Source organism: Strix uralensis, chromosome 5 (genome assembly GCF_047716275.1).
Source record: "Strix uralensis isolate ZFMK-TIS-50842 chromosome 5, bStrUra1, whole genome shotgun sequence".
NCBI lineage: Eukaryota > Metazoa > Chordata > Aves > Strigiformes > Strigidae > Strix > Strix uralensis.
The window spans coordinates 2,267,592-2,294,487 of NC_133976.1; the positions used below are offsets into that span (position 1 = coordinate 2,267,592).

The following is a 26,896-nucleotide window of genomic DNA, read 5'->3' on the forward strand; positions in this document are numbered from 1 at the left end:
CGAGGGCAGAGGAGGGCAACGAAGCTGGGGAAGGGCCTGGAGAATAAATCCTGTGAGGAGAGATTGAAGGAGCTGGGACTGTTTAGTTTGAAGAAGAGAAGGCTGAGGGGAGACCTCATCACTCTCTACAGCTTCCTGAAAGGACGTTGTAGAGAGGTTGGTGCTGGTCTCTTCTCACAGGGAATTAGTGACAGAACAAGAGGGAACGGCTTTAAACTGCAACAGGGGAGGTTCAGACTGGGCATGAGTGGAATAGGCTGCCCAGGGAGGTGGTATAGGGGAGAACTTTGTAGAGTAGAGCTGATGGTTGGACTCAATGATCCCAAGGGTCTTTTCCAACCTGAATGATTCAGTGATTCTGTGACTTCCTAAATAAATCATAGAATGTCAGCCGTCAATATTTGAAAATCACTGCAGATGTACATGAGAGACACGGTTTGCAGATAAACCTATTGTGCCCATTTTTGAAAAATCAAGCATTTAAGATCATTCTGGGTGGCAGTGAGCTGAAGTAACTCAGGTTTTTCTGTGTTAATTAATTAAAATTCTCTTTAAATTATTCTTCAGAAGAAAATGTTCAAAAAATGGTGACTCATTAAACAGTTTCAATAACATCATTAAAATAGACAACTTTTGATGAGGTAAAATTAATAGCTTTTGCATGCCGTAAAGAACAGTGGAAACTATATAAGGCAATGGAAGTGGTGCTATTAATGCTAATAGCAACCATACTATTAGTTTCCTGTCTTGTGCAATTGATGTACCTTTAAATGTCAACCTGAACACAGTGTGAGAAAAAGAATTCATAGCGTCTTGAATTAAATCCTGTAAATGTATCTTGCAGGTGGGGAAAAATGATGGAAAATGTTCAATTCCTAGTTTATAATTTTATTTCTTATTTTCTCAGATTTTTTTTTTTCACATGCAAATCTGTCTTTGATGTCAAAATGATTCATAAATTGATGGTCTTTTCAGTTAAGGACCCTAGAAGATCAATAGCAAAAGCATTATGTATATATGGCTTGGGTTTCAAAATTCAAATACAAATGAGTTGGATTGTATCATTGTACTTCCAGTGAAAATTCTGCTGCATAACAAAAGCCACTTTATAATAGAGCACATGCAGTTCTGCCTTACAGGAAGTTTCCAGCTGAGAGCTCAGAAGAATCCATGGTCATAAAATTGGGCTAGAGAGATATTAGCAAACCCTCCTGAGGCCTGGGAGTAGAAAAGCTGTGATGTAAGTAAAGATCCTCAAGAACAGTCAAGCTGAAAAAGCTGCATACTCATCCCTATCTTATCCACTCAAGGGAGCACTGTTAGTTCTATATGTATGTGAGCACTAAATACTACAGAAGTGATACCTACATAAAGATAAATCCACCTAGAGATATTAAATAAGGCCTGAGTACACCATCAGTCAAAATGTAAAACAGCACTAGAGTGAAATACCAAAGGAAAAAATGTCATCTTTTCTAATATTCATTTCTTGCAGTGTTGTGAGATGTTTTGATTAAGCTGAACGGGATTGAATTTTAGAAAAAAAAATTATAATTAAGCATTCTTAGAAAAAACTGAGATCAATATGAAGTATGCTACCTGGTTATCCTCTAGGTCAATCATCTCTAGTAGATCGTGTCCCTCCAAGCCTTCTAGACGAGTTATTTTATTGCTAGATAGGTCCAGCTTCTGTAGAGTTTTCAAGCTGTTCAACCCAGTTACTTTCTCAATCTGGTTAGAGCTCTAAGAAGAAATGAAAGCATAGAAACTGTTGATAAAGTTCTACAGATGGAAAACAATATTCCTGAGGAAGAACAGCGTTCACTTCATTACTGAGAATCCTATTACAAATAGGCCTTTTATGCATTAGCCCATCTTCATCTTGAGATGACAAATTACAGCTTTCCATACTGCTCAAGGAAAAAAGAACCAACTATCTTCTGAGTAACTTATTTTCAACTCACCTTGAAGAGCAGCGAGAGACAACAGCAATAAAAAGAGCTCTGACATCCTTTTAAAGCTGGTACTGGCTAAAGGATACTCTTGTTACTATCCAACTCAAAATTTAGGAAATAGATATGCACATAAAATTACAGAATATATATACATAAATACATATAATTTCCCTCTGTAATCATGGTTATATTTACACTTATGATTACAGAATAAATAATGAAAATATTAAGGTAGAACTGTCTTCTCTGGACTATGGGCAGCCTATAAAAATATCTCTAGGATACACAAGATCATCTTAATGCATACTAAGTGAAGGCAGACTTTATTTGCTGTCAGTGACAGAATGCACAGAAATGTTAAAAAAACCCCAAACCACCAAAACCCACCTTACTGTAAGTTCATCTAGACTCTAACACAAGAAATGACCCAAGCTTTTGAGAACTCATAACCAGCTATCATTATTTTATATTCCTTCCAAACAAGGGACAAGATAGAAGACCTAGATTTATCAGTGGACACCAGATGGCTTCATTTCTCAGGGCCTCACAAATCACACACTCGTTTCTGCTACGAACTCCAAATAGGTACAACATGCTAGGTTCTGTACTCATCTTTGTCCCAGTGGCCACACGTACCCAGATGGCCTCTCCACATGATTCTTTCTGTATAACCTTGCAAGTTATATTTTCCCATCAGCATCACCTTGTGCTGAAAGCTTAGAAGCCTCATATTCTATTAATAAATATTTAGGAACTATTGAAATAAATAAGCTTGCTGACTCTAATGTTAATCCAGTTGTCTGTCCTTGACATTTTTCCTGACTTTTAAATGTTTAATTAGGTTATTAATAGCATGGAGGCTCCCTCTTCTCTTCCTGTTCTTCGTTAGACCTCTGTTTAATAGGGTACAGCTCAGAGCTCTAGTTGCAAAGTGCTATGCAAGAGGTGCACATAAAATTCTGTGAACTAAAGGGATTTGTGTAGAGATCCTTTTTTGCAAAGCATAAAATTCCTAAGAGTCCAGTTCATTAGAGCTTCACTTCTTATTTTTTTGCAAACATAAGCAGAATAAAGGCTTTTTGGTATAGCTAGGCAGTATTTACAGTTTTTGAAGCCCTCTCTTCCAAACTTCAGACCTTACTACTCTTTCAACCTAAAAAGCTCAAGGGAAAATGGAAAAGAAAGATGAATCAATGGGAAGAGAGGGGATGAATGCTCCCACGAAAAAAGAACTGCATTTTATTCTAATTGGTAAAAGAAAACGCTATGCTAAAATCTGCCTATTTACATAATTTCCACATGACTATCTACTTTGCTAATTAAAAAAGACAAGCAGTTATATAAATAATCATATCAGCATGTAAGAACCAAAACTGAAGAACATGTTCATATTAATAAGGCTTAGCTGTTAACACAACCTCCAAAACATTTTATAGAGCAGATAACCATTACTAACAGAATTATTATTAGACCTTTTAACAGATGAGGAAATTAGTGCATACAATGGCTGAGCGGCTGTATTTCTCCCTGAAGAAAGTATTTAGAGGAAAGCTCTTCCTGTCAGCTTAGATCGTCATACTCCTACAGTTCATTTCAGAACTTTTAGACACGATTTTGCCAATCTGAGTTAATCTTATCCACTAAAAATGAGACAAAATTCAGTTTTATTGCTACTAAGGACATAACTGAAAGCTACTGAAGGCATTATATACCTGAAGTATATTAAAAATACGTTACTGAACACCATTGGAATATAGTATTCAAAACATACTACTGTCCACTTTTAAATGTGAATACCTTTCCTGAATATCAAAGCAGTAATAAGTACAAGGGCCAATCAGGCCCTGATGGGTACAGACCTTAGTTACTCTTTTCTATATCAGTTACTACAGAACTGAAGAGAAATCTTTAAAATTTTAAAAGGATTGGAAAAGAATATTTCTATTCTTGATAAGGGTTTCATTCACTTTGCCTAAAATATTTATGTAGGTGCTTAAAACTAATGTGGCAAATATGAGCATATTTCTATGTATAGCTTTTTTGGTACTCATTTTTAAAATCCCATTAAATATTTTTAAACTTATTACAAAGTAAAACTTATTAAAAAATAGACTGTTGTATTTTATAGCAATTGAACAACATTAAAAATAGTTTTTGCTTGTGTTTCTGTGCAACCTCTATATTGATGGCTCTTCCTATTAAGAATCTCAAAATGATTTAGAAGAAAGTGTTGATATTATTAAGGACATTTTACAAACATGGACCGGAGGAACACTGAAATAAATGCCTTCCCAAGGCCTGTAAAAGAGCCAGACGCATGCAAACAAGTGTAGGCATTGACAGAGGTCGGTATCTGGGTTAGTTATCGCTGGCTGTTTTCATAACCAACAGAGAGAAACAGGCACTTCCAAGGCCTGATGTATCTTGTATTAATGCAGATATCAGCAGCTGGATCAGAATAATGAAGTTTTTCAAGTGTCCATTTCTCTCCACTGACTTCGAGGCACCAGAAAATAACTAGCTCAGGCGCACTTGTCTACACCGCAGAAATCTGGAGCCAGATAAATCCCACTAAAGCATCTAGAAATATAACCTAGAAACGTTGTATTTAAACAAATATACCCTAGATATCTTGATGCAAAGCTGGCAATACAAAGCTTCCAATCTCATGACAAGACCCTTAAAAAATGAAACAAAGATCCTTTAATAATATATCAGATTTGCATTCTCAACTTGACTCGTTTTCTAAAACAAATGGAGGCTGCTCAGTCCTCACTTCTTCCTCTCCTGTCCTAGCTCACTGCTGTCATGAACACAACTTCATGAGGAAATGTGCTTTAAAGAAAAAATAAAATAAATCATTGTTTGTACTGTGGGACTTGCACAGTAACTTCTTACATGTCACATAAGCAACAACAAAACCTACCCAGAGCAAAAGCAAAATATCCTTGGAGAAATTCAAAACCCAGCTGGACAAGGCCCTGAGCAATCTCCACTGAAGATGGAGATGGATCAGATGATCTTCCCAGCTCCCTTCTAACCTATATCATTCTATGATCCTGTATTAATAGAAAAAAAATGTGTCCAGTATTACAAAGATCTCAGAAAATTTGTTATGTAACTACCTTCACATTTATTAAAGCATTAATATATAGATAAAAGGCAGACAGGAAAACCACTAGAATTACTTCTTCCTTACCAGATTGAGTATCCTGATAGGTAAGTCCTCAAGGCCACTGATTGCACTGAGTCTGTTGTGTGACAAACTAAGATGAGTCAGACTGTGACACTTCTCCAGTCCTCTTATCTCCTCTATGTTATTAACTATACAGAAGTGTTTGCGTTTAAGGAAAATAACTGAACAGAAAACCTTAGCAACAATTAGCAGTTAAATTAGTCAATGGAGCTGAATTTTATGCTATGGGGAGCTGGACATCAAATGTTTCATGCTAAGGAGTTTTAAATCCCAGCTGCTCACACCCATCCCTATTCTGGAACTTACTGCCTCCTTGTTTGACTGACACAACTTTTTGCAGGGAAGCAGGACAAGCGACACTTACCCAGCTAGAAATATCCTCCCCTCCTTTTTTGTGGAGTTTTTAACTCCAAAATTGTTTCTGTGACCTGGTGTATAGTGCAGTCCTTCAAGCTGGCATAACCAGGTTGATGGCAAACCAAGAAAGTAGTGAAAATGAAGGAACAGGAGTGTGGTGAAGAAACTACGTCTGCCACCATCTTGCAAAACGATGCTGTAAATCTCTGGCCTTCTTATCAGATGCACACATGCAGGCTAAAACATAGGGGTTATTTATGTCTCTGATTCTAGCTGAGCACCACCCACGTTAGGTCAGCTGTAGAATTCAGGCACATTCCTGATTCATTGGAGGAGTGTGTGATCTTTTTATGTTTATGAAGTACTTAACCCAACATGGCTCCAAACTGACCTTAACCTCCAAGCATCATACTTAAATTATTCAAGTCATAACAGACAACAGTACTATACGGGGCTATTTCACTCTAAATTACACCTGTTCTATACTGGCCACCTGTCCTGCTAGGGGAAAGCGTATCTTAAATTAACACTAAAATCAAAAGCAGCAGTAGAAGTAGTTAGGATTCCTCTCAGCAAACTTCAGCATTAACATAACTACCCAGATTCCTTAAACAAAGCACATTTCCTTTGACAACAAGCCTTCACAGATTGCTTTTACAATGGGATGACCTGCAGAGGCACCCGACTCTGTATCTCTCCACTGTACCAAAATCAGCTAACTGATCGAGGCATGGAATTGCACTCGTAAGTGTCCAAGCTGGAACTAGTTACATAAAAGCTCAAGAAATATAACCGGAAAAAAAAAAAATAGCAGAACATGCAGAGGACAGAGAAATGCCTTTAGACAATCACAGAAGAAAACATTTTTAATTGACTTGAGAGAATAAACTCTGCCTGCAAAGCAGGGCAGGCAAATTTTCATTCACATTTCTAGTCTTACCAGGCAGTGGACAAATTATCAGGATTTTTTCTCTCAGTCTGAATAATATCGTAACCAAACTGTAAGCTTAGCCAGGGACAACAGAACACTCTTTAATAGCTGTGACTAAACTCTGTTTTGTCCTAACTGCACTCCTACACAGGGACTTAACTGTACGCTACCCAAGTTCTACACTGACAGGCCTAGATGGGGAAGGAGAGGAGGAGAAATGAGATAGTAAGCACAGATTTATCTTTTCATAGGACCTCACAGTAGGCTGTCTCTGTCATTTTAGAAAAGAAACCAAAATCCTTCACAGGCACTGATACTGGACAGATATTAATTGATTTGCATACAAAATGGGACTGCTTCTCTTTCAACTGAGGAGAAAAAGTTTGGGGGAGGAAAAAAATATTTAAGCCATAAGTATCAATATGAGGTAGAAAATTGCTCAGCACTAAAAATTAATACAATCAATTTTAGTCTTTTGTCAGATGTTATTGCCCAAGCTGTCTCCCTTTCTGGTTTGGGCAGTTTCCTCCTTGAAAACTCATTTATAAACCTGTCAGGTACGCTTGTGTGTGCACCTGTCAGAAAAAAAGTTACAATGACCTTACCATCTGCATCATAATTCACTTAAATATGGTAAAAAATGATTAGTTACTGTCAACAAGAAGTGAATGGCACACGTTTCTGCTACTGCATGATATTTAATATAGTATTTTCATTTATGATTACAAAGAACAGCTTGTTTTGTCTGCCATGTCTTCAGCGAGGAGTGCTTGACATGGGTTAGGAACAGTGCCACTTTCCTATTCTAAATTCTGCACTTCTAAATTCTGCGCTAATTTTTCTGTATTTCAGAGGGTCCTGTAGCAACTGTGTGCATGAAACAATTTTTCTCCTCATTTCAGTGGCACCTTCATTGACAAATAAAGAAATTGAAGACAGCACGCTGCCGTATTGAAACCAAATGAAAAAATAGTGATTCAGATCCACAGTACAAATCTCTGATCTCTTTTCCTTTTCATTTTGCCATATGGTTTTTGCTCTGCGATAGAAAATTAGAATTGCAAAGGCAGAGTGCCTCAATGCCATTTTCTGACAAGAATCATGTCACCTGTACACCTTGTAAAACATGTGAATAATGTAACCTGGGTGCCCTGCAAATGCTTTATCTGCTCCTACATGAAAGGCATTGTATTAATATCGTTTGGTAATGGGCTACTTCGAGGACAAGGGACAGAGAAAAAACTGCAACAGCCTGCTGTCTTCTCCTTTTCAGAGAGCAGAAAATCAAGATGCAATTTATGGACCAAAGAGGAAAGGTTCATGAGCCCTCGGGAAGCAATTGTAAGTCAGGCAGCATGTCAACATGAAACTCCAGAAGAGCTTTCAAAAAAGCACAGGAGAATCTTTAGGGACACTGAGAGTACTACGGACAGCCTTGGAAAAGTAAGCAATGAAGAAACTTAATCTGCAGGTTCATGTTTATCTGATTTCTGCCAGAACAGTGTTTCTAATCCCACAAATGGTACCAGTGAGAGTGTGGAAGGTGGGTAGCAGAACACCTCCGCTCGGTGTTCTTCCCTCAGCATACTCCAGGAAGTTTTCTCTCACTTAAAGATTCTCTTCACTGTCATTAAACGGCCTTGCCCTCCACAGAGCCTTACAGTCCCTGTGTAATTAGCCACGTCTAAGATTAAACAACTTGCACCTTTTTCATTTAAGGGTGCTTAGTATTCCAAGCTGATTTCCTATTAACCTTTTCTATATAAAAATACTGAGATTATTTATTACCTCTGCCATGCAAAGACAGTATGACATGGCACTTTTTCAGTTTTACATGATGCAAAGTGGAGGTTTTTTGCGTTCCTCTAGCAGGCTAATACCTGACATGTATGCACAAACACTTCTAACACTATGCATGCTTAAGTAAATTAAGAGCAGTTTCACCACCAGAATCAGTGTTTAATCTTGTTTCTAAAGACAAAACGGGCATGAAGGAAAAATACAAAGAAAACAGGTATCTGTATGAAGCAACAGCTGTTCAGAAAGAAACAAGCAACTTTTCTCCCATTCAAGTTTCCATAAAGGATACAATCCAGCAAGAGTTTAGTAAGTGACTGGTATGCTGACAAATCCTGCATTTTAGGTATTTGATTGTGTGAAAAATCTACTTCCTAAAGAAAAAAGGAGACAGAAATTTAGTTTTATTCCTTCAGCACTTACAGCTGTCTTGTGAAACTAAACAGCTGTTACACTAAACTTGCGATCAAGGCTGTGGAAGAAATAAGATGATCATTAATATTGATACTGGGACATAAACACAAAGACTGTTTTTTATGACACATAAATTTCACATTTTGGGAACTTCCAAAACTATACTTTCTTCCCACAACATTCTCATTAATGGTCCTGTAATTATGCATACATACTAAAAAAAAAAAAAAAGAACTAACAGAGAAAACAGAGAAATACATGAAGTTTGTATTTCAAAACAACCTCCTGCTTTTTATAACCCAAAGTGGGCTACAAGAAAACAACGGCGAAGGGAAGACTAGCACACAGCTGCACGTTGAGTATGTGTTTCACAATGAGGATTGGCACCAGTCAATTTGAAAGGCAGGAACTGATCCCACTAAAGGTCTGATGAATTTGACAAGCAAGGAAAAAATTCTGGCTATTTTTACATCTGGCTAGAACAGTCAGCTGTACGGTACACCTTCCCATGGCATGCAAGGGTTCAGAGTGTGAAAGAAAAAAGACTGAAACATGCAGTATAAAATACCCAAACATTTGGAAATGCTATTAAAATGTCAAATGAGGTAAGAAAGAAGAATAAAGGCAGCATAAAAATTTGCTTTTGCACGTGTCCAAATACAATGTCTAAATTAAATTTAGAAAATGGTTTTGAATTTAAACCTATAAAACGTATTTTTTGCAACTTACCTTGAGATTTTTAGGTGGTTTAAAAACAAAATACGTAGTCAGTTCATTGTTGGAAGCATTCAGTTCTAGTAAGTAAGGCATGTGACTGATACAAGAAAGATCTAGTAACAAAACAAAATGTCAAATCCTGTACGTGAATGCAAAGGTAAATGCAGAGATCATCATGTCAGAATGGGATAATTATGTCCAATAGCAATCAAAAATCAATTTGCAGTTACACATTCAGAAAGCAATGTTTAAAATCCAGAAATCAGATATATTAACACCTTCTACTAGAAAAAAAGATGGTTTCTAAACCACAAAGGATAAATATTTAAGTTCTACATTAAATTTCCATTATGCAAACTGATTTGTCTGCAAGTCAGGATATGGTTTTATATTCTAGCTACCTCTAGGATGACAGAGAGACTACCTCTGTCCTAACTAATTAATTAGTGGAGAAAAGTATTTAGGCCTTTACTGAAGACTAAATGACTAGTTGCTATGGAAAAGTCTCTGCTCTGTGCAGACCTAGCCTTCACAGACAAACTATCAGTAAAACGAGCACGGAGAAGTGCTGCCTCACAAAAGTGCTGCTATTATAGGACTCCAGCACCTCAAGTGAAATGAACTTGAAAGAAATAATGCAACAGACTGCCACCACAGCTTATTCCTTTTGATGTGAAATTAAAAAATGAGTTGGGGCATACGAGGGAGAGGGAAGGAGTAGAAGATGATGGACTTTATCTCAGTCTCCATTTGTTGTTACCTTTCTAAATCCAGGATACAATTTTTCACATTTTGTCGCCAATGGGAAACCCTGACAAAGGAAAGCCCAAGGCTGGGAAAACTGTACGAGGCATAACTTTAAATATTATGACATCTGCACACGTAAAATCTTAACCTTAATCTTATATTGACATGCTTGCTTGCATTTTATCTTTGGATAATAAACTGGACAATAATCTCCATGTTTCCACTGATAAACATATGCTGGTGCAGCTGTCTAAATGGTCCATACATCATTCTCAAGAAGATCTAGCCATCACCTCGTTCTATAGAGCTGGAGTAGTTACACATTAAAATGTAGACCAGGCTTTGTGATACTAAAGCTACATGGTACAGTGCATTTCTCATCTTAAATGATTTCACAACCCAAGAATTTACTAGTGTATTTACTACATACCATTAATTTTATTATATGAAAGTTCCAGCTTCTGTAGGTGAATGTATCTGGAGAGAATGTTAATGTCACTTAACTCACGACCCTGGAAAAATAAAGCAAAGAGACTTTAATAACTATCTGTATAACCTCAGCCGCTCTCCCAAGAGCTACACAGCAGCAGCAGACATTGAAAAGGTGCCCCAAGGTCCCTCCAGCTGGATGTGTCAGAACAGGATGACATACACCAAGAGTGATGTTAGACCTGCAGACCAGCCATGAATGGAGAAAATGTCAAAAGACTTTAAAACACAACCAGGAGAGATAGCTGTAGCTAGGAAAAATGCCAGGAAAACAAGGCTGCATAGAAAAGGGAGTGGCAGCAAGTAATCTTTAAAAAGACACAACCACTTTAACTTTCCGAATGAACACAGCATTCTCAGGTGTTTAGCATGTTTCTCTATTTTTTCTCTTCAGCTGACTGAAGCAGGAAGACACATTTTCACACTCAAAGATTGGGTAAGGAAAAATCTTACTGCTGTTGCTACTAAGTGAACAAAACAATACCGATATGGCAGTTGCCAGCAGGAGCTGTGCTGTGTCTTGTCAAAAGTCCCATGTACATGAAATGGCATTGACAGGTAGAGACAAAAATCTGTGTCTTGAAATTTTTTTACTAGACCAACTATTTGCTGTTAAAAACAGGAAACCTTTGAGCAGAGAAGCACTTTACATTGATGTTCTCTGCTTATACTTACTGAAAGTGACAGATTGAGATAAACGTATTCAATACCAGGGGCTGAGCGTCCCAGCTTGTGGAGTCCCTCAGCCACAGTGTCTTCATCCAACACTCCATCAAACTGACCCTATAAAATACCAGAAAGGGAGGGCAGGGGGAGGAATGGATTAAGAGGAGATATATGAAATGAAATTCCACACTCGGTAGAATTTGGGGCCTGCTTGGGATGCAACCGGGAACAGAGTTTAATAAAAGTCCTCAATCAAACGCTGCTTTCAGTGCTCAGTCCCTCTACTAATGCACTAAACATTAGGAAAAATGACAAATACAGCCCTCAAAACAGATAAATAGAAACATATCACACACTAGCTCTATACATTTAAAAAAGGTTCAACAGCTTTTGTTGGGATTTTTTTTTACCTTTTGGTTTCAATGCACAGCTCTAAACAGGACCTGTTTCCAGAGATGTTGAGCTCATATTGATTATGGATATCTCAGCAAATCAGCACTAACATAACCCCAGTGCTGCACCCCAATATGCACATTATTGGAGGCCCTTTAAATTTGTTCAGCATGAGCAGCTAGCCCTACTCTTCAGAGAACAATCTTTGCCAAAGAGGGTACTTGACAGATGGCACTAATGAACCACTGCGTAGGTTTAATGAGAAAATAAGCCAATGGCTTGTGAAATTCCTAAGAGCTTGGAGAAGGCACACAATTCCCAATCTAGGGACCAAGATAAATAATGTTTCAAATGGTAAGCATCTAAATTATAGCACCTACATGTTATAGCAATGGAGACTACAGATGCATTTCCACTAGGTAAAAATATGAAGTGGTAATGCTGTGACAGCGGACACTTTAGAGCCCAGCAGAGCAGGCAGAACAAATTCACTTGGGTCCAGGGGCGTATTGAGTCTCAGGGCTGGGCATATAAACAGGAAACGAGTTTAATTTGGCAATCCATACACCAGTTAATGCTTAGTCTTTATATAGCAAGGAGAAAGGGAAAATCCAAAACTATCCTGGACACCACAGGGATGGAGGGACCCTAAAAAAAGGCAGAAATAAGGGATGAGAGGAAACAGACCAAACCAGCCCTTCCCCTCTTTGGAGAAATGAGAAATCACTACTGGTGCCCTCATCGACTCCCCGTTATTTTCCCCACAATTACACTGATGAGGGGAGAAAGGGCTCTTCCCTCAGGAGCACACCCCTCCCCAAATAGCTGGGGGGCACTGAGCTGAACCTCTGTGCGCTGTGACTCCTCTTCCTCTTTGTCACCGGCCTCCTGCTCGTCCTCTTGGTGAGACAGGCTGAGCTGTGGCTGCCGCAGGCTGGGCCTGTCCTGGGGCAGCTCCCCGGGGATCCCCTGGGAGCGGTGCTGCGGAGGTCCATGAGAAGGGGGAAGCAGCTCATCGAGGCCACCCTCTCTCCGCTTCTCCTCACCCCGCTCCATGAGCTGTAATAAGAAGCGAAGAGGCGGAGGGAGCTGCGCTACCGGTGCTTCGCACTTGACCGTCACCCGGTCACACCCCAGAACAGGCCGCCGCCATCTTGTTTGCCCTCCTGTTGCTGTGGAGACGGGAGAAGCAACACCCCCCCTTACGGGGAAAGGGGATTCGCGCCATCCCGCCAGCCAGCCAATAGGAAATCGTCGGTGGAGCGCTGCAGGATGGGAGTTGTAGTTCTCCACGCCGGGCTCTCCCGCCGGGGCCGCCAGGCCGCAGAGCATATCGGGAGTTGTAGTCCGCCTCGCAGGCCCGTGGGCGGTGCCATCCGGCTCGCAGAGATGCTTCTGCGGCTGAAGGCAGCACACCCTCCCTCACACAGCCCCTTTCCTTTTCTCATCCCCCCCCCTACTTTTCCACAACAAGGGGGAAGAGTGTGTTCGCCTCCATTTGTGTGTACCAGATCAGGATGCAAACTCAATACTGTCAGAAAAATCATCTTTGTGGCACCGTTATCCAGCCACAAAGCCCCAGGGCAATGTGCAAGATGGCAGCTTTCCTCAGCGGCACCATACCAAGAATAAAGGCTACACAGAGAGTTTGCAGTCCTGACTCCCAGTCAGCTGTTTTAGTCAGGCCAGTCTAGGTTATCCTATTTTTTGTCTGCAAGGATGGGTGACATCGATCATTTATACTGGGAGTCTCAGCCATCTGCTGGGGTGAGGGTCTGGGGCTGTTTGAAATGGTGAAGTAATGAGTTTCCTTAAGAAAAAAAATACAGTTTCAAAACTGGTGGAAAAATCTATATAATTTTGCTGAAAACATTTGGGAAATAATAAGGGATCAGGCTGTCACATCAAAGGAAAGTAAAATGACAGCTTTTGAAATATCCTTGCTTCTTGTCCTGCTTTTTTTATCATCACAAAAGCCTGACTGCTTCCATGGTTGGACTTGTGGGGTGTGCGGATCCATCCCGGCACGCAGTGCGCCCATGGGTGATGGCTGCTGGAGAGGGTGCTGCTGCTGTGAACTCTCTGGGATGATGGTTTTGTTTAGCCCTGCAAAGCACTGCTTCACTGTGTTAAAATGACTGATCTGTTAGCATTCCTGTTTGAGGAACTAGAAAGCTCATCATACCGTGTTTCAGGGGAAGAAATAAAAATCCCCAATCGTGGGCAACAATAAGTTTTGAGCCACAAAATATGTCTTACAGATACCAATCCACTCAATACAAAACTTATGTAAAGATACTAAAGATACTGGAGTTTTGTGTGAGCATGTTTAGTGATTTGTTGAGTTGTGGACAGTAACCTCTTGTCTCCAGTCGTGCCCTGTGGCAGCGAGTTCCACAAGTTCATTACTGCAGAGGAAAAAAAAAGAAGAAAGTTATTTGTTTTCTCTCATTTTAGGCCTCTCCCATTCCCAGTACATCATCCACTTTTCTTCTTATATTGCAGAACAGGACAAAATGAGAAAGTAAAGCCAGAAAATAAAGGAGGGGAGGAAGAAAAGATGTGCCAGGACGTCTCCAAATACAGGTCCCTGTGAGATAAAGATGGTGAGAACACTGCTCCACATGGTAAAACAATTTAATTTTGGGGATGGGGATTCCTGGTTATTGCAGTGGGTCTCCAACATGGGTCACGACAGCCAGGTGAGCCTTGAGAGTCTGATAATTCTGGGTTTCAACATCACATAATTGCCTTCTCTGTCTTTGTAAAATGACACCCGTCTTTGACTGCAATGGCTATTGCTTAAAAAAAATAAAAGAGGAAGATCTAAAAACTCCTTATGGACATTATCCACTGACTTTTATCTCTGTGCTTCAGGGAAACATTATGATAACTGCAATAAAGCTAGCCCAAATTACCTTCCTTCATTATCTCGCTGGCCATAAATGTTAAAACCCTTAATGGGATTTACTCCTTTTCCACTAAGCACCCCGTGCCTCCTCCCACAGCCCTCTGGGCACAGAGGCTGCCCTGCCAAGGCTCTGCTCTGGATGATGCATGTCTAGGACTGTGTTCAGGTAAGGGCGGCAAAGGCAAGGGCTGGACAGCTCAGGAAGGGATGGAAAATCCTGAATGGGAAGGAGGAATCCTATCTGGGAATATGTTTTAGGAGGCTTTTGGATTTGTGACCTAGGAGAACAATTTCTGAATCACCAGAGCTGGAAAGCCAGGCAGGAGCTGCTCGAGGACAGAGGGCTGCTGTAGCTGTTTCAAGCTTTCATAATATCTAGGATATGCTCCTTCTCAAAACTGTTTTATAGTCTGCAGCTGCAGATATCACCTTCTGCAAACAGGGAAAGTAACTTTTTGATGTGAGCCCTGCACTCCCCAACTGCAAGATTATCAGCACCTGCTTCCCTCCTGTGCTGGGACTCCCTGTGAGCACAGGAGGTGACTGTCAGCCCCCCACGTGCCCTCCTGGCAGCCCAAAGCCATAACGCACGACGGGTGAAACCACTGCTGCCTGTCCCCACCACACACCTGCAGCGTTGACTCACACATTGGGCTGCAAATGGCCCAGGAGGGCTGAACCCCACCTGACCGGTCAGTCTTTCACCAAGTTGGGTGGGAGTTTTAATCGGCTCGAGGGTAGGGAGGCTCTGCAGAGAGATCTGGACAGGCTGGAGCGATGGGCTCAGGCCAACTGGAGGAGTTTCACGAAGGCCAAATGCCGGGTTCTGCCCTTGGGCCACAACAACCCCCAGCAGTGCTACAGGCTTGGGGAGGAGTGGCTGGAGAGCTGCCAGTCAGAGAGGGACCTGGGGGGGTGATTGCCAGCCGGCTGAACAGGAGCCAGCAGTGTGCCCAGGTGGCCAAGAAGGCCAATGGCATCCTGGCTTGTATCAGCAATAGCGTGGCCAGCAGGGACAGGGAAGGGATCTTACCCCTGTGCTTGGCACTGGTGAGGCCGCACCTGGATTACTGTGTTCAGTTTTGGGCCCCTCACTCCAAAAAGGCCATTGAATGACTCGAGCGTGTCCAGAGAAGGGCAACGGAGCTGGTGCAGGGTCTGGAGCACAGGTCTGATGGGGAGTGGCTGAGGGAACTGGGGGGGTTTAGTCTGGAGAAGAGGAGGCTGAGGGGAGACCTCATCACCCTCTGCAACTCCCTGAAAGGAGGGTGCAGAGAGGGGGGATGAGTCTCTTGAGCCAAGGAACCAGCGGCAGGCCAAGAGGGAATGGCCTCAAGCTGCACCAGGGCAGGGTCAGACTGGCTCTTAGGAAGGATTTCTTTGCAGAAGGGGTTGTTGGGCGTTGGAATGGGCTGCCCAGGGCAGGGGGGGAGTCCCCATCCCTGGAGGGGTTGAAGAGTCGGGTTGACCCAGCGCTGAGGGATCTGGTGGAGTTGGGAACGGTCAGGGTGAGGTTCATGGTTGGGCTGGAGGAGCTTCAAGGTCTTTTCCAACCGAGATGATTCTGTGATTCTCTCTTCTGCAGCACCGGCTGCTTCACCGAGCCTCCTTGAAACAGCTTCCACTGTGTCAAACATGGCTGCAATGAAACGGGACAGTCCTGCTGACTCTTTCAACTGCCGTGGGGGTTTTCTTACTGTGCCTCCCATGTTTTAAAACAGAGGGCAATTGGGTCACCCGCATGGGAGGTGGGACACTTTTCACCCAACTTTGTTGCGGAAAAATCTATCTTTAGACGGGGCTTGTTCAAAGGACTTAAAGGGCTTCGAGCTAGCTGCAATCTGGGCAAGCTTTGTGCTATGGAAAAGCTATGAAGTTTTAGAGAGGAAACAAAACCTGCAGAAACCTTTTATTCTGGATGACAAGTTTGGCTGAGTCTGACATCTTACAACCACACAAGGAGCACCCTTCCCACCGAGCCAGGTTGCTACTGCAGCCAGAAACACCTACAGCAGCAGAGCCCTGCCAGCACCTGATACTGCTCATGGGGCTTTCCTGTCACTCACCCAGCGGCTCTTGGAGATTTGGGGCAGAAGGGGGTGACTTGGAGCCTCACAATCGCTCTGGAGACTCTGTCATCTGTGGTGGGTGATAGTGACAGCCACCCAGCAAAGTGCAGATACTGCCTGGCAGAACCCTCCCTGGTTTGTGGGGTGCAGGGGGTGTGCAGTAGGACAGAGAATACCCTGCAGCTCCTGCAAAGCACAGTAGTAATATTTAGCTGTGGTGGGGCTTAAATCCCTTTGCATACATGTACATAGACACGGGTTTTTTTTGGTCCAGTGCTCTGCCTTTGCAACCTGGCAGCCAGCCAAATACCTCCCTATTCCCCAGGCTCCACACGGGCAGGTTAGCATCAAATGAGTGGCGAGCAGATGGGTGGCGTGAAGGCAGCTGAGATGCTCGGATTAGCATGCAGTAGTTTTTACAGGAAGATACTTACCCGAGCTCCAAGCTCTCCGAGAAGCAAAGGCCACACGTAATCAAATTAATAGCTAGCTGGGCAGCTTGTCTGCGTAAGATGGGGCTGGAGATTTCATGGGAACAGATGATAGAAAAAGGGCACATCCAAATACAGTTTACATGGACTGCCATCAAGCTTGGAGCAGAGCCAGCAGGGCTAATGAGTTCTCAGCGTGGAAGTGTCCCAGAGTTTATTTCCTACCATCTGGAAAATGCCCGCCCTTCCACTGGGATTTGTGATGATTCAGACAGGAGAAGGGATTATTAAAAATCTCAGAAACACACTTGTCCTCCCTCCCTGTCTCCCCCCACCCCATCTGTTTGGCTTGGCAGTGCAGGGACCGGCTGCCTGCTCATGTGCTCCGAGATGAAACGGCTCCTTTAAGACCCCTCTCCACGAGGGATGGCAACTGGAGTGAAATCAGCCTTATGTATTTTGGGCTGGAGACAGATTGTTCTTGAATGGGGCCATTAAAAAAAGCAGCAGTCTTGGGGAAACAAAATGCCCAGGTGGTAATGGTAATTTTGGTGGACACAGAAAATAGTTGGGGTGGTGGGAAATGTCACCCCAGAACTCCTCCTTCCAGTGCCACATCCCTGGTCCAGCACAGCACATCCAGCCAGGGGATTACCGAGGAGATGTCCTCCTTCCCTAGCGTAAAGGATGAAAATTAAGCTTTTTGCTACAGAAATCACATAGTGCAAATTGCACACTGAAAGCTAAGCAAGGGCATCCCAAAGGGCTGACACCCATCTTCCTCGGGGAGCCATGTTGGTTTTTATGCCTTGTCAACGATCTGTTCACTTCCCTCCTCCTTGTCTTCATCCCTCTGTGTCCCCAGTGGCTGCCATCACTTTTTAGCTCCAGCTTCTCCATGGTCCTGGCTGGTGTTTTGCTGATTAAGGATACCAGTTAAACTCGGACACCAGAGTGAAAAGAGTAGGTGTATTTTACTGGGGATAACTAAATGTTGTAACAGAGTAATACAGAAAACACGCAGTAAGAAAAGGCGGAATAGTGCACTTAAATAGGAAAATACAGGGTAATGCATCACATCATTACTACATGAGAGAGAGAACAGTGATTAAGGAAGATCCATCCCCACTTGCACCCGTTCCCATCACCCAGCCCCGCAGGCGCTGGGCAGCCCCGGTTACAGCGAGGATTTGTTGAGCCTTTCCTGGGGAGTGGGAGGTCCCACGCGGTGTGTCCACCCGTAGCTGAGGCAGCCAGAGTCGCTGCGAGCGGGTCCGGCCTTAATATACCAAAAATCAGCCACCCAGAATAACCGGCACCTTTGTTTTGAGCGGAAAATATCTGGTTTCATTTTCCTGTTGGATTCCACCCAAAGCCTGGCCAGAGCTCAGGGGGAGAACGAAGGGGGTTTCTAACAAGGCCAAATACTTGGGTTCTCAGCCTTGAACAAGGCTGAGCAAGGAGAGTTGGATACATTCTCTTAGAATTTCATCCTCACTACTGATTAAATTCTAAGCTGCATCTTTCACTGGTGAGCATACATACTTCGTTAATGATCACATGCTAAGTTAGCAGCTTCAGCTCGGGGCCTGTTGTGCAGGCCTCAATACTTCAACACTTTAGCACTTCTTACAGCAGCATGGCTGGTTTGTTATAACCCAGCACAATACCTACTAGCACAATGGTTATCAGTTATAAACTATACAGGATTCATCTATAGGTCAACCCTGGCTTGGGCCTGTTGTCCAAGCCTTAGCACTTCAGGTGGGTACAATTTCCTGGCAGGGTTTGCTGTTCCCACTCCCAAAATGTTACCCTGCTCCCCTGGTTTGCTTCATTCCTGTGCTCCTCTGACCACTCCTGGAAAGCAGGGCTGGCCAGGAACGTCGGAGAAGCCATTCACTGGCAGCTGCCCTCTCCCCTCATGGAGAAAGGCCAAATCTGAGGGACGCTGCACAACACTGTGGGGTTTGGTTTTGCGCCGGTGCCTTTGAAATTGTCAGGTGAACGGCGTGGGGGGTTTAGCAGTAATTATGTATGTGTAAATAATCTTCAAACACCACCCACGAGCTGCTCTTTATTAACATTGCAGCAGGTGTTAGAGCCAACCAGAGCCCGTGCGCTGCACAGGCAGCCTTCACCACTGCGGGGCAAGCACATGCCAGACCACGCTCTTCATCTCATCGTGGCAACGAGGGGGTGGTGGTGGGTGCTGGAGCACATGGTGGTCTCAGCCTCCAGGGAAAGGGCTGTGCTTGTGTCTTCACGCAGCTTATCTACAAGCTGTCTGATTCTTTTGGTGCCTGCCCTGTTTTGGAGACCTTTGTACCAGCCTCCTGTGCTCCTCTGCATCTGTTTGCAACTGACTCACGGCATCACTCAGTCAAAATTTGGGGAGGCAAATTTGCAGCACGGCTGCACAAGGAACCATTCTGATGGCAGGGATGGCTTGGGGGAAGAATGTGACAGAAAAGCCAGAACAGTGTGATTTCATGGACGCCCAAAAGCCATCTCTGAACATGCAGGGTGGGAGGCTTCACATCACAACGTGGCAACTTCTGTCCTAGCAGCGGGAGCCCTTACTCACCCGAGTAGCCACTCTGGCCACAATGGGCCATTGTACTGACTGCCGTGTGGCCACTGGCTCTATGGAGCGGAGGGAGCATCTGCCCGTATTACTGCAGAAGATCTTTCAGGTCCCACGTCTCCATATTTGACCAACCACCTCTAAAGCGTCCCCTCCAGTCACAGAATCACAGAATCGCAGAATCATCTCAGTTGGAAAAGCCCTTGAAGATCCTCCAGTCCAACCATTAACCTCACCCTGACCATTCCCAACTCCACCAGATCCCTCAGCACTGGGTCAACCCGACTCTTCAAGCCCTCCAGGGATGGGGACTCCCCCCCTGCCCTGGGCAGCCCATTCCAGCGCCCAACAACCCCTTCTGCAAAGAAATCCTTCCTAAGAGCCAGTCTGACCCTGCCCTGGCCCAGCTTGAGGCCATTCCCTCTTGGCCTGCCGCTGGTTCCTTGGCTCAAGAGACTCATCCCCCCTCTCTGCACCCTCCTTTCAGGGAGTTGCAGAGGGCCAGGAGGTCTCCCCTCAGCCTCCTCTTCTCCAGACTAAACCCCCCCAGTTCCCTCAGCCGCTCCCCATCAGACCTGTGCTCCAGACCCTGCACCAGCTCCGTTGCCCTTCTCTGGACACGCTCGAGTCATTCAATGGCCTTTTTGGAGTGAGGGGCCCAAAACTGAACACAGTAATCCAGGTGCGGCCTCACCAGTGCCGAGAGTCCCGTGTTGTCATCTCTGTGCCCAGACCACTCTTACTCAACCTTCCCCTCCTCCATGTCCTCCACACAGCAGGGGTGACCCCTCCGTGGGAGTCGGTGGCTGTGTGCTCATGGATGTCTTGGTGTCCTCCCATCCAACCTCTCTGCATTTGGTAACACGGACTCTCTTGATCCACTACTGGGAGTGGGGAGGATGGCACAAGGGGTCATCTCTCGTTGCTCAGAGGTTTTTGGGGTAACTACTCGTGTAAGGAATCATTAAAAACACAGGAGCTGTTCAAAGAGTGTCCTTCTGTAACCAGCTGGGAAAGAGCTAATCATGCAGATGAGGGACTTCTACAGTTCCCCTAAACGCCTGGGCTTCTCATTGGAGTGATTAATGAGCAACAGCATAGTACACAGACTCAGTTATTCACAGCCTCACCTGATACATTCCTGCTCTTCATGTCAGAAGGGGGATTTCTGGATGCACCAAGGAGAGAGAAATCTTCTAGGCCAACGCTGGATCAAGGAAAGGAGAATGGCTGTCTGGTAGCCAGCAGGGCAATTGAAAGAGCAACCCACATCACAGCCAGCCTGGCCCAGTGGAGATCAGTGGTTTGAAACAGATTCAGCCCCCAAAATGTGTCTCAAAGAGCTCTCACCGCACTCAGCTCCTCAAGCTGAAAGCTCAAAGAAAGGGGATGGAGTAGTTCAGGTAGGTGAGAAGTGACTCCAGCTGTGCTAATGAAAGAAAACTCATTAATCTGCTGTTCCCTCATTTCCAAAGGGGTTGATGTGGTACCGAAGGTGAGAGATGTTTCCCCAGACATTCAATCTCATGTCGCATTTTGAATGGTGCTTGGCTGTGGTGTGAAATGTTCCCCAAATTCTCCTGGCTCTGGAACAGCAAACACTGAACTGAGCATTAACAAAACCTCAAGAAAACCAGAACTGAAGCTCTAATTCAGCAGTTATTATCCTAATAAAACCTTCCCACTATTGACAGAGAGAGCATTTCATACTCAGAAGTGTTAACGGCAAACGCTGGCCTTAAATACATTGATTTACTATTCAATTATAAAAACAATCAGCTCTCAAATACATGCCACATGCAAAGCAGATTTATAGGCAGCCCTCGCACTCTGATAGCTCTTTGCGCTTGCAAAAGCCCCATGGAAATTCACTCGGTGATTCACCAAGAGGCACCGAGCAATAAAAAGGACCCAGCTGGATGTAGGGAGGAAGGGCAAACCTGAAATGCTGCCTTGGTGCTCCTGAGCGGGAAGAGAAGCAAAGTGTAAAACAGGCAGCTTGTGTGCTGCTCAAATCATGCCTAACCTGGCTTTGCAGGTCTTAGTTTTCATGGTGATGGGGCAGAGGCGTGAGTCTATTTGACACCTTCCCTTCAGCTGATTCCTACTGCTGCGTTACTGCTCTTCAGCCTGCTGGGAGCACAGCCAAGCTCCTTAAATCAGTTCCCTGCAGCCAGTGGCTTGGATTTACTCATTTCCCCTTGATCCTCATGTGTTTCTTGCTGCACCTCCCTGAGCTTTTCCACTCGGGAATACCCTCCCTGTCCCCCGTGTAAGTGAGAGTGTGTCACATCAGAGCTGGCTGCCTTGAATTTTGGACTAGATGACCTTCAAGGTCTTTTCCAACCTTGATGATTCTGAATTTGGAGAAGTCCCCATGTGGGGACAGCTGCCAGCAGCCTGCATGAGCAAAGGAATAGTCTTAAAAGTCTTGGATGACGAGTCAGAAGGGCTTGGGGAGGCCTGGCTCTCTTTTCTCTCTCTTGTTAGCCCACGAGGGCAAGATGGCAGCAGACCCCCTCTACTAACGTCAGTCCCAACCAGGAGATGAGATCTTCCTTACTTCAGTCCAACAGCCTGTCTGCACCCAACCCCTCAAATCCCAGAAACTCTGCTCTCTTCTGGCCCCTTGCGATGCACCGCCAGCCAGGGGACAAACAAGACACCGTGGAGGATCAGAGATGCCTTGAAGAGTGTTTCTGAGCATGGGGGGGACAGACTCTGACAGCCAGTCCTGCTGGAGAAACACTGTAGATACCACGAGAGAGCTGGTGTCTGGTTATTACAGAGCTGATGGAGGTGGCGATACTCAGAATCACGAAACCACTGCAGTGTCGTGTGCTGCTGCTTGTCATTGCAAGGTGTCTTTAACAGGGCCAGCAAACAGTACAGCTACCGAGGGAAGGAGAGACCTGTGGAGAGGTATTTCGTTCCTCTTGCATCTTCCCCTTGATGACCAGGAAAACTCCATCTGGATAATATAAATGTCACCAGTTCTCCATCAGTCTCTTGTGGATCCCCTGGATTTTAGTCCCTGTACTGCTCAGCTCAGGCCTGGCCTACTTGTGCTTGTCAGAGTCCAGCGATGGAGGGGGCACTTCACCAGCGAGAGCAGTAGCTTTGCCTCAGCTGCGTGGCAGAGGCATGAAAAATAACCGTGATATTCATTTAAGTCACTGCAGGCCTTTGGAAACGCTCAGCACCAGGGTCGGGATTCAGGCTGCTTTCTATTCCTCTTTTCTTTTCCCCAGACCCGCTTTCACCTCTCCAGTTGTCAGAGCCACAATGATGGCTGGGTGCCACCGGATGAGCACACTGAGCTGTAGCAGCGGAGGGAGTGATTTGTCTGTGCCAAATATATTTCATGCTGCAACTCGGTAGAGGAAATTACAAACACTGAAGTCCAAGGCCCTAACAGTCCAATTTTCTCCACTGATTGCCACTGTGCCTAAGCCTAACAGAGTAAATAATGAACACCGATGCAATGAACTTCCCAATAAATCTCTCCTGATGAATTTCACACAGGTCATCCGAAAGCAAATTTAATGATTATATGCTGGCCGCAGCTACATAATTTTTTTTTTTCCTGGCTCAGTTGTTAGATCCAATCAGCAAAGGAAGGAACAGAAAATAAAATAAAACGCCTCATTTCTGAGCACGCTCCCTGTTTGATGCCAAAAGCTAAAACGTGAACTGCAGGGCACAGGCAGCTCCGGCTCGGATTGACAAGATGGCCTTTGCCCAGTAATGAGAGAGCAGGGCTAGTACACCAGGGACCATGGCCTGGAGAGCAACATTTGACTTCCTTGCATCTCAGCTTCCTTTTGAGTTTATCATCCATCACGCCTCTTTGGAGTGCAAACTCTTCAGGGCAGAGCATCCCCTGCGATGCGCATACACAGCGGTGGGCATCCAGCCTTGCCCGAGGCTCAAGTTGTGACTGTGATATAATTGATGTGGGTCACTGGGTATTTAAAGCACGGTAGGATGAATCCTTGGGTAATAAATTCCTGAAATGAGAGGAGCACAGTCAGCTTTGTGGCCAAGGTCTGCAGTGATGGACAGGGCTTGTGTGTCACAGTGTGTTCCACTATGGGAATTAATTCCCAGGACTAAGGATCAGTGTCCAAGTGGCCATTTGCGTGACTTCGCCATCTCTCAGCTCAGTAAAATGACTTTCCCCTCCAAAAAAAGCTCCCCACTTGTCTAAGAGCAATAGAATCAACATTACTGCAATGCTAATTTCCTCTTGGCAACTCTCCCCTGCTCCCTGTCTGAGTGCCCTCCCCTTTATTGCTATCTACCACATTCAAAGAGGAATTTGCAATTATGACTCATGCTAATAAAACAAAAATGCAGCCAATAAAAGGCAAAAAGAGTGTCTCAGTGGAACGACTTCTCAGCAAACCTTTCCAGCCAGCGCTGTCTCTGAATGGCTGTGATTATCACATGTGTGGCAGATTATGAGGTTGAGGGGATCCACACCATGGCGGGGGGGTGGTGGTGGTTATCTATCTGTCTATCTATGCACGTGTGGGTACATAAATATATTTGTATGTGTATCTGACAGACAGGTTTATATCAACCTTAATCAAGAGGATGTCGAGGGAGGAGGCACTCAGGAGAGGACGAGCTGGTGACTGATACGCGACTGTGAAAGGAACCAGAGGAATTTGCTTTACCTTCCACTTCTGCTATTGTGTCTGGCGCAGGCTTCAAAGTAGTGTGATAATTAAAACCCAGTAAAGATTATGAGGCTGTAAAGAGAAAATTGTGAAACCCTCATGAACTTTTACAGGCCCCATGAAAATATTTCGTTTTGCGGGCTGGAGAAGTATTTCCTTGTCTCTTTAAGCACCGAAGGGCCACATCCGTATAGCGATTACTCTCCAAGTGCTGGCGGAGCTGACAGCATTTCATGTTGCATTACAAAACAAAATCTCTAGCCCTTGTTCATAAACTTTTGTGTCCTGCAGGGTCATGTCAGGACTTCAAAACTGATGTAGGCAAGAACTGGTGCAGAGAACAGAACTGGAGAAGTTATCTGTTGTCTTGTAAGAAGGTACCAGACTGATGATTGGGTCTGTCCTTCAGGGCAGAAGTGGGGTAAGTTGTGCTTGACATAGCTCAGATCTAAGATAAAGGGGGTTCCTGGGTCTTTGCACAGTTTGCAACACCCTCATGTGGTTTGTTCCCTTTGGGAAACCATCTTCCACTGTGTGTGTGTTATAAATGCTCCGTCTGTGTGACCGGGTTGTGCAGGTTGGGATGGAGAAACAGTTACCAGACAACAACACGCAGAAGAAAGGAAAACTAAATGCTGGCCAGGTAGTGTCAGAAAGTTTCCCAAGGGCTGGTACTCTCAGGAGACTTGTGCTTCTGTGGAATCTGTAAGAACTGCTAAATTCAGGACAGCCAGAGCCTGCCAAATCTGCACAAGACCACGAGCACATATGAGCATCAGTAAGGAACTGTGTGACTCGGAGCACACCCAAGAGGGTGGTGGCTGCTATATGAAGAGTACAGGATTACACAGAGGCCTGGGTGAGCCCATGTGCTCTCGAGGGACTGTCCAAACACCTACTTAGAAGCCGCTGGTGCATCAGTACCACCTTCTTCTTCCAACCACCCTTGGGGGTGGCCTCCCAACTGTGGCTCCAGATGGGTGCTTACAGTGTGTGTGTGGACATTGTGAGAGGATAAGCCAGCGTGTTGTCTGAATAGTTATTTACTATTAAACATAACAGCTTGACTCTAACCGCAATAACAGCTTAATGAACAAAAAATGTTCCCTAAAGATCTCTCCCCCACCCACTTGATTCCCTATTACTGAGAGGATTTGCAACAAACACCAACACACAAGCCAGACCCCTTGCAAGGAGACTCTCTTTTTTCCAGGCAGGCTTGGTGCCAAAATAGCCCCCTCATTGCTCATATTGTCCTGGTGCTTTGTAGCAAGTGGGTTGCTGCCACGCCATTATTGCTCTCTAGAAACACACATGCAGCGGGAAACTCACTGGGAGGTGGTTTAGCAAAGCTGAACTGCACTGTGCAGAGCCTGGGCCTGCTGATTATTTAATGCTCTCTCTTGGAAAGCAGCAGGGAAAGTGGGTGATCTAAAACCGACACATGCACACACAAAACTAGGTGCCTTGCCTAAACATGAGCTCTCTGGAGACTTCTGTGCTTCAAAATCATAATCTTCATTGTGTATGTTCTACTTCTGAAACACCTGTTGGCAAGAAAACACTCTAAAAAGCTATGTTTCTGGGAAAGATATTCAGTAGAGATTTGTTAAGGCTGGATCTTTCTGGCAGGATTTTCTTCTGATGCAGCAAGAAAGCTTTGTCTCGTTCCACGTGGTGGGTTATGAGGGGGGTGAATCTTTTGAATTCCCTGAGAGCCCGTGTGCCGGTGGAAGAGCCAGCAGAGCCGCAGGGTGGGCCGAGTCACCACGGTGACTCAGAGGAAAAATTGTGCTGGTGACTCTATTAACTGATCACTTTAGTGAGTGAATGGAGACAATTTGGCAACAATCAACGGATAACTGTCCAGGGAATGAATAAAGGCACTTTGGAGATGAGACTATTTTCCTAATAACCCATCAATGATCAACCAATTGCAATTCAATTAGTACAAAACTTAAATACATGAATGTATGTAAGAAAGAGAGAGCAAAAAGAGGAAAGAGAAAAGAGATGAGGAGGGGATGGGAAAAGGGCAATCACCACCCTTGGATCCTGCATTGTCGCAGAGCAGCCAGCTCTGGTGGGTCGACAAAGACACACGTGGGGCATTGCCTTTATATAGTCTTTCTTACGCATGTGCAATGGGTTGTTCCAGAAGGTTCTCATTTTCTCTGGCTTGTACCCACACAGTGAGGCAAGTTCTGTCTCTGGGCAACAACAGGAGGGATGGGGAGAGAAATGGCCCAACGTCCCACCTCCACAGAGCTCGCTGCGCTTCTCCCCCACAGGACATCCCACTCGAGTTGTTTCAGACATCCTCTTTACCAACAGTTTATTGTTTACGAACAGTTTGTGACAAGTTTGGGCAGTGTATGTCAATGAGCGGCTGAAATAAGGTGCTCAGAGTCTGGGTTCCTACATGCCGCATGCTGCTCATGCCCTTCTCTGTGCCCTCTGGCAACCCTCACTCTCTTTGTGCCCTTGCTGTGACCACTCTAATACCCAGAGAGAATATTAACTTCTCTTGTGAGGCTCTGGAGACGACTGA

The 26,896-nt window shown here is 44.5% G+C and overlaps 1 protein-coding gene across 1 annotated transcript in view; it reads right to left on the reverse strand.

Moving 5' to 3' along the window:
- Positions 1-12,784, reverse strand: part of LRGUK (leucine rich repeats and guanylate kinase domain containing) — a 53,048-nt gene extending 40,264 nt beyond the window's left edge. Inside the window, exons 1-7 of the mRNA XM_074869314.1 lie at positions 12,509-12,784; positions 11,279-11,386; positions 10,545-10,626; positions 9,380-9,480; positions 8,529-8,610; positions 5,155-5,279; positions 1,600-1,743 (exon numbers count right to left, since the gene is read on the reverse strand). Of these exons, the coding sequence (XP_074725415.1) occupies positions 1,600-1,743; positions 5,155-5,279; positions 8,529-8,610; positions 9,380-9,480; positions 10,545-10,626; positions 11,279-11,386; positions 12,509-12,718 (852 nt within the window). The 5' untranslated portion in view covers positions 12,719-12,784. The remainder of the gene's footprint in view (positions 1-1,599; positions 1,744-5,154; positions 5,280-8,528; positions 8,611-9,379; positions 9,481-10,544; positions 10,627-11,278; positions 11,387-12,508) is intronic.
- Positions 12,785-26,896: the final 14,112 nt, after the last annotated feature.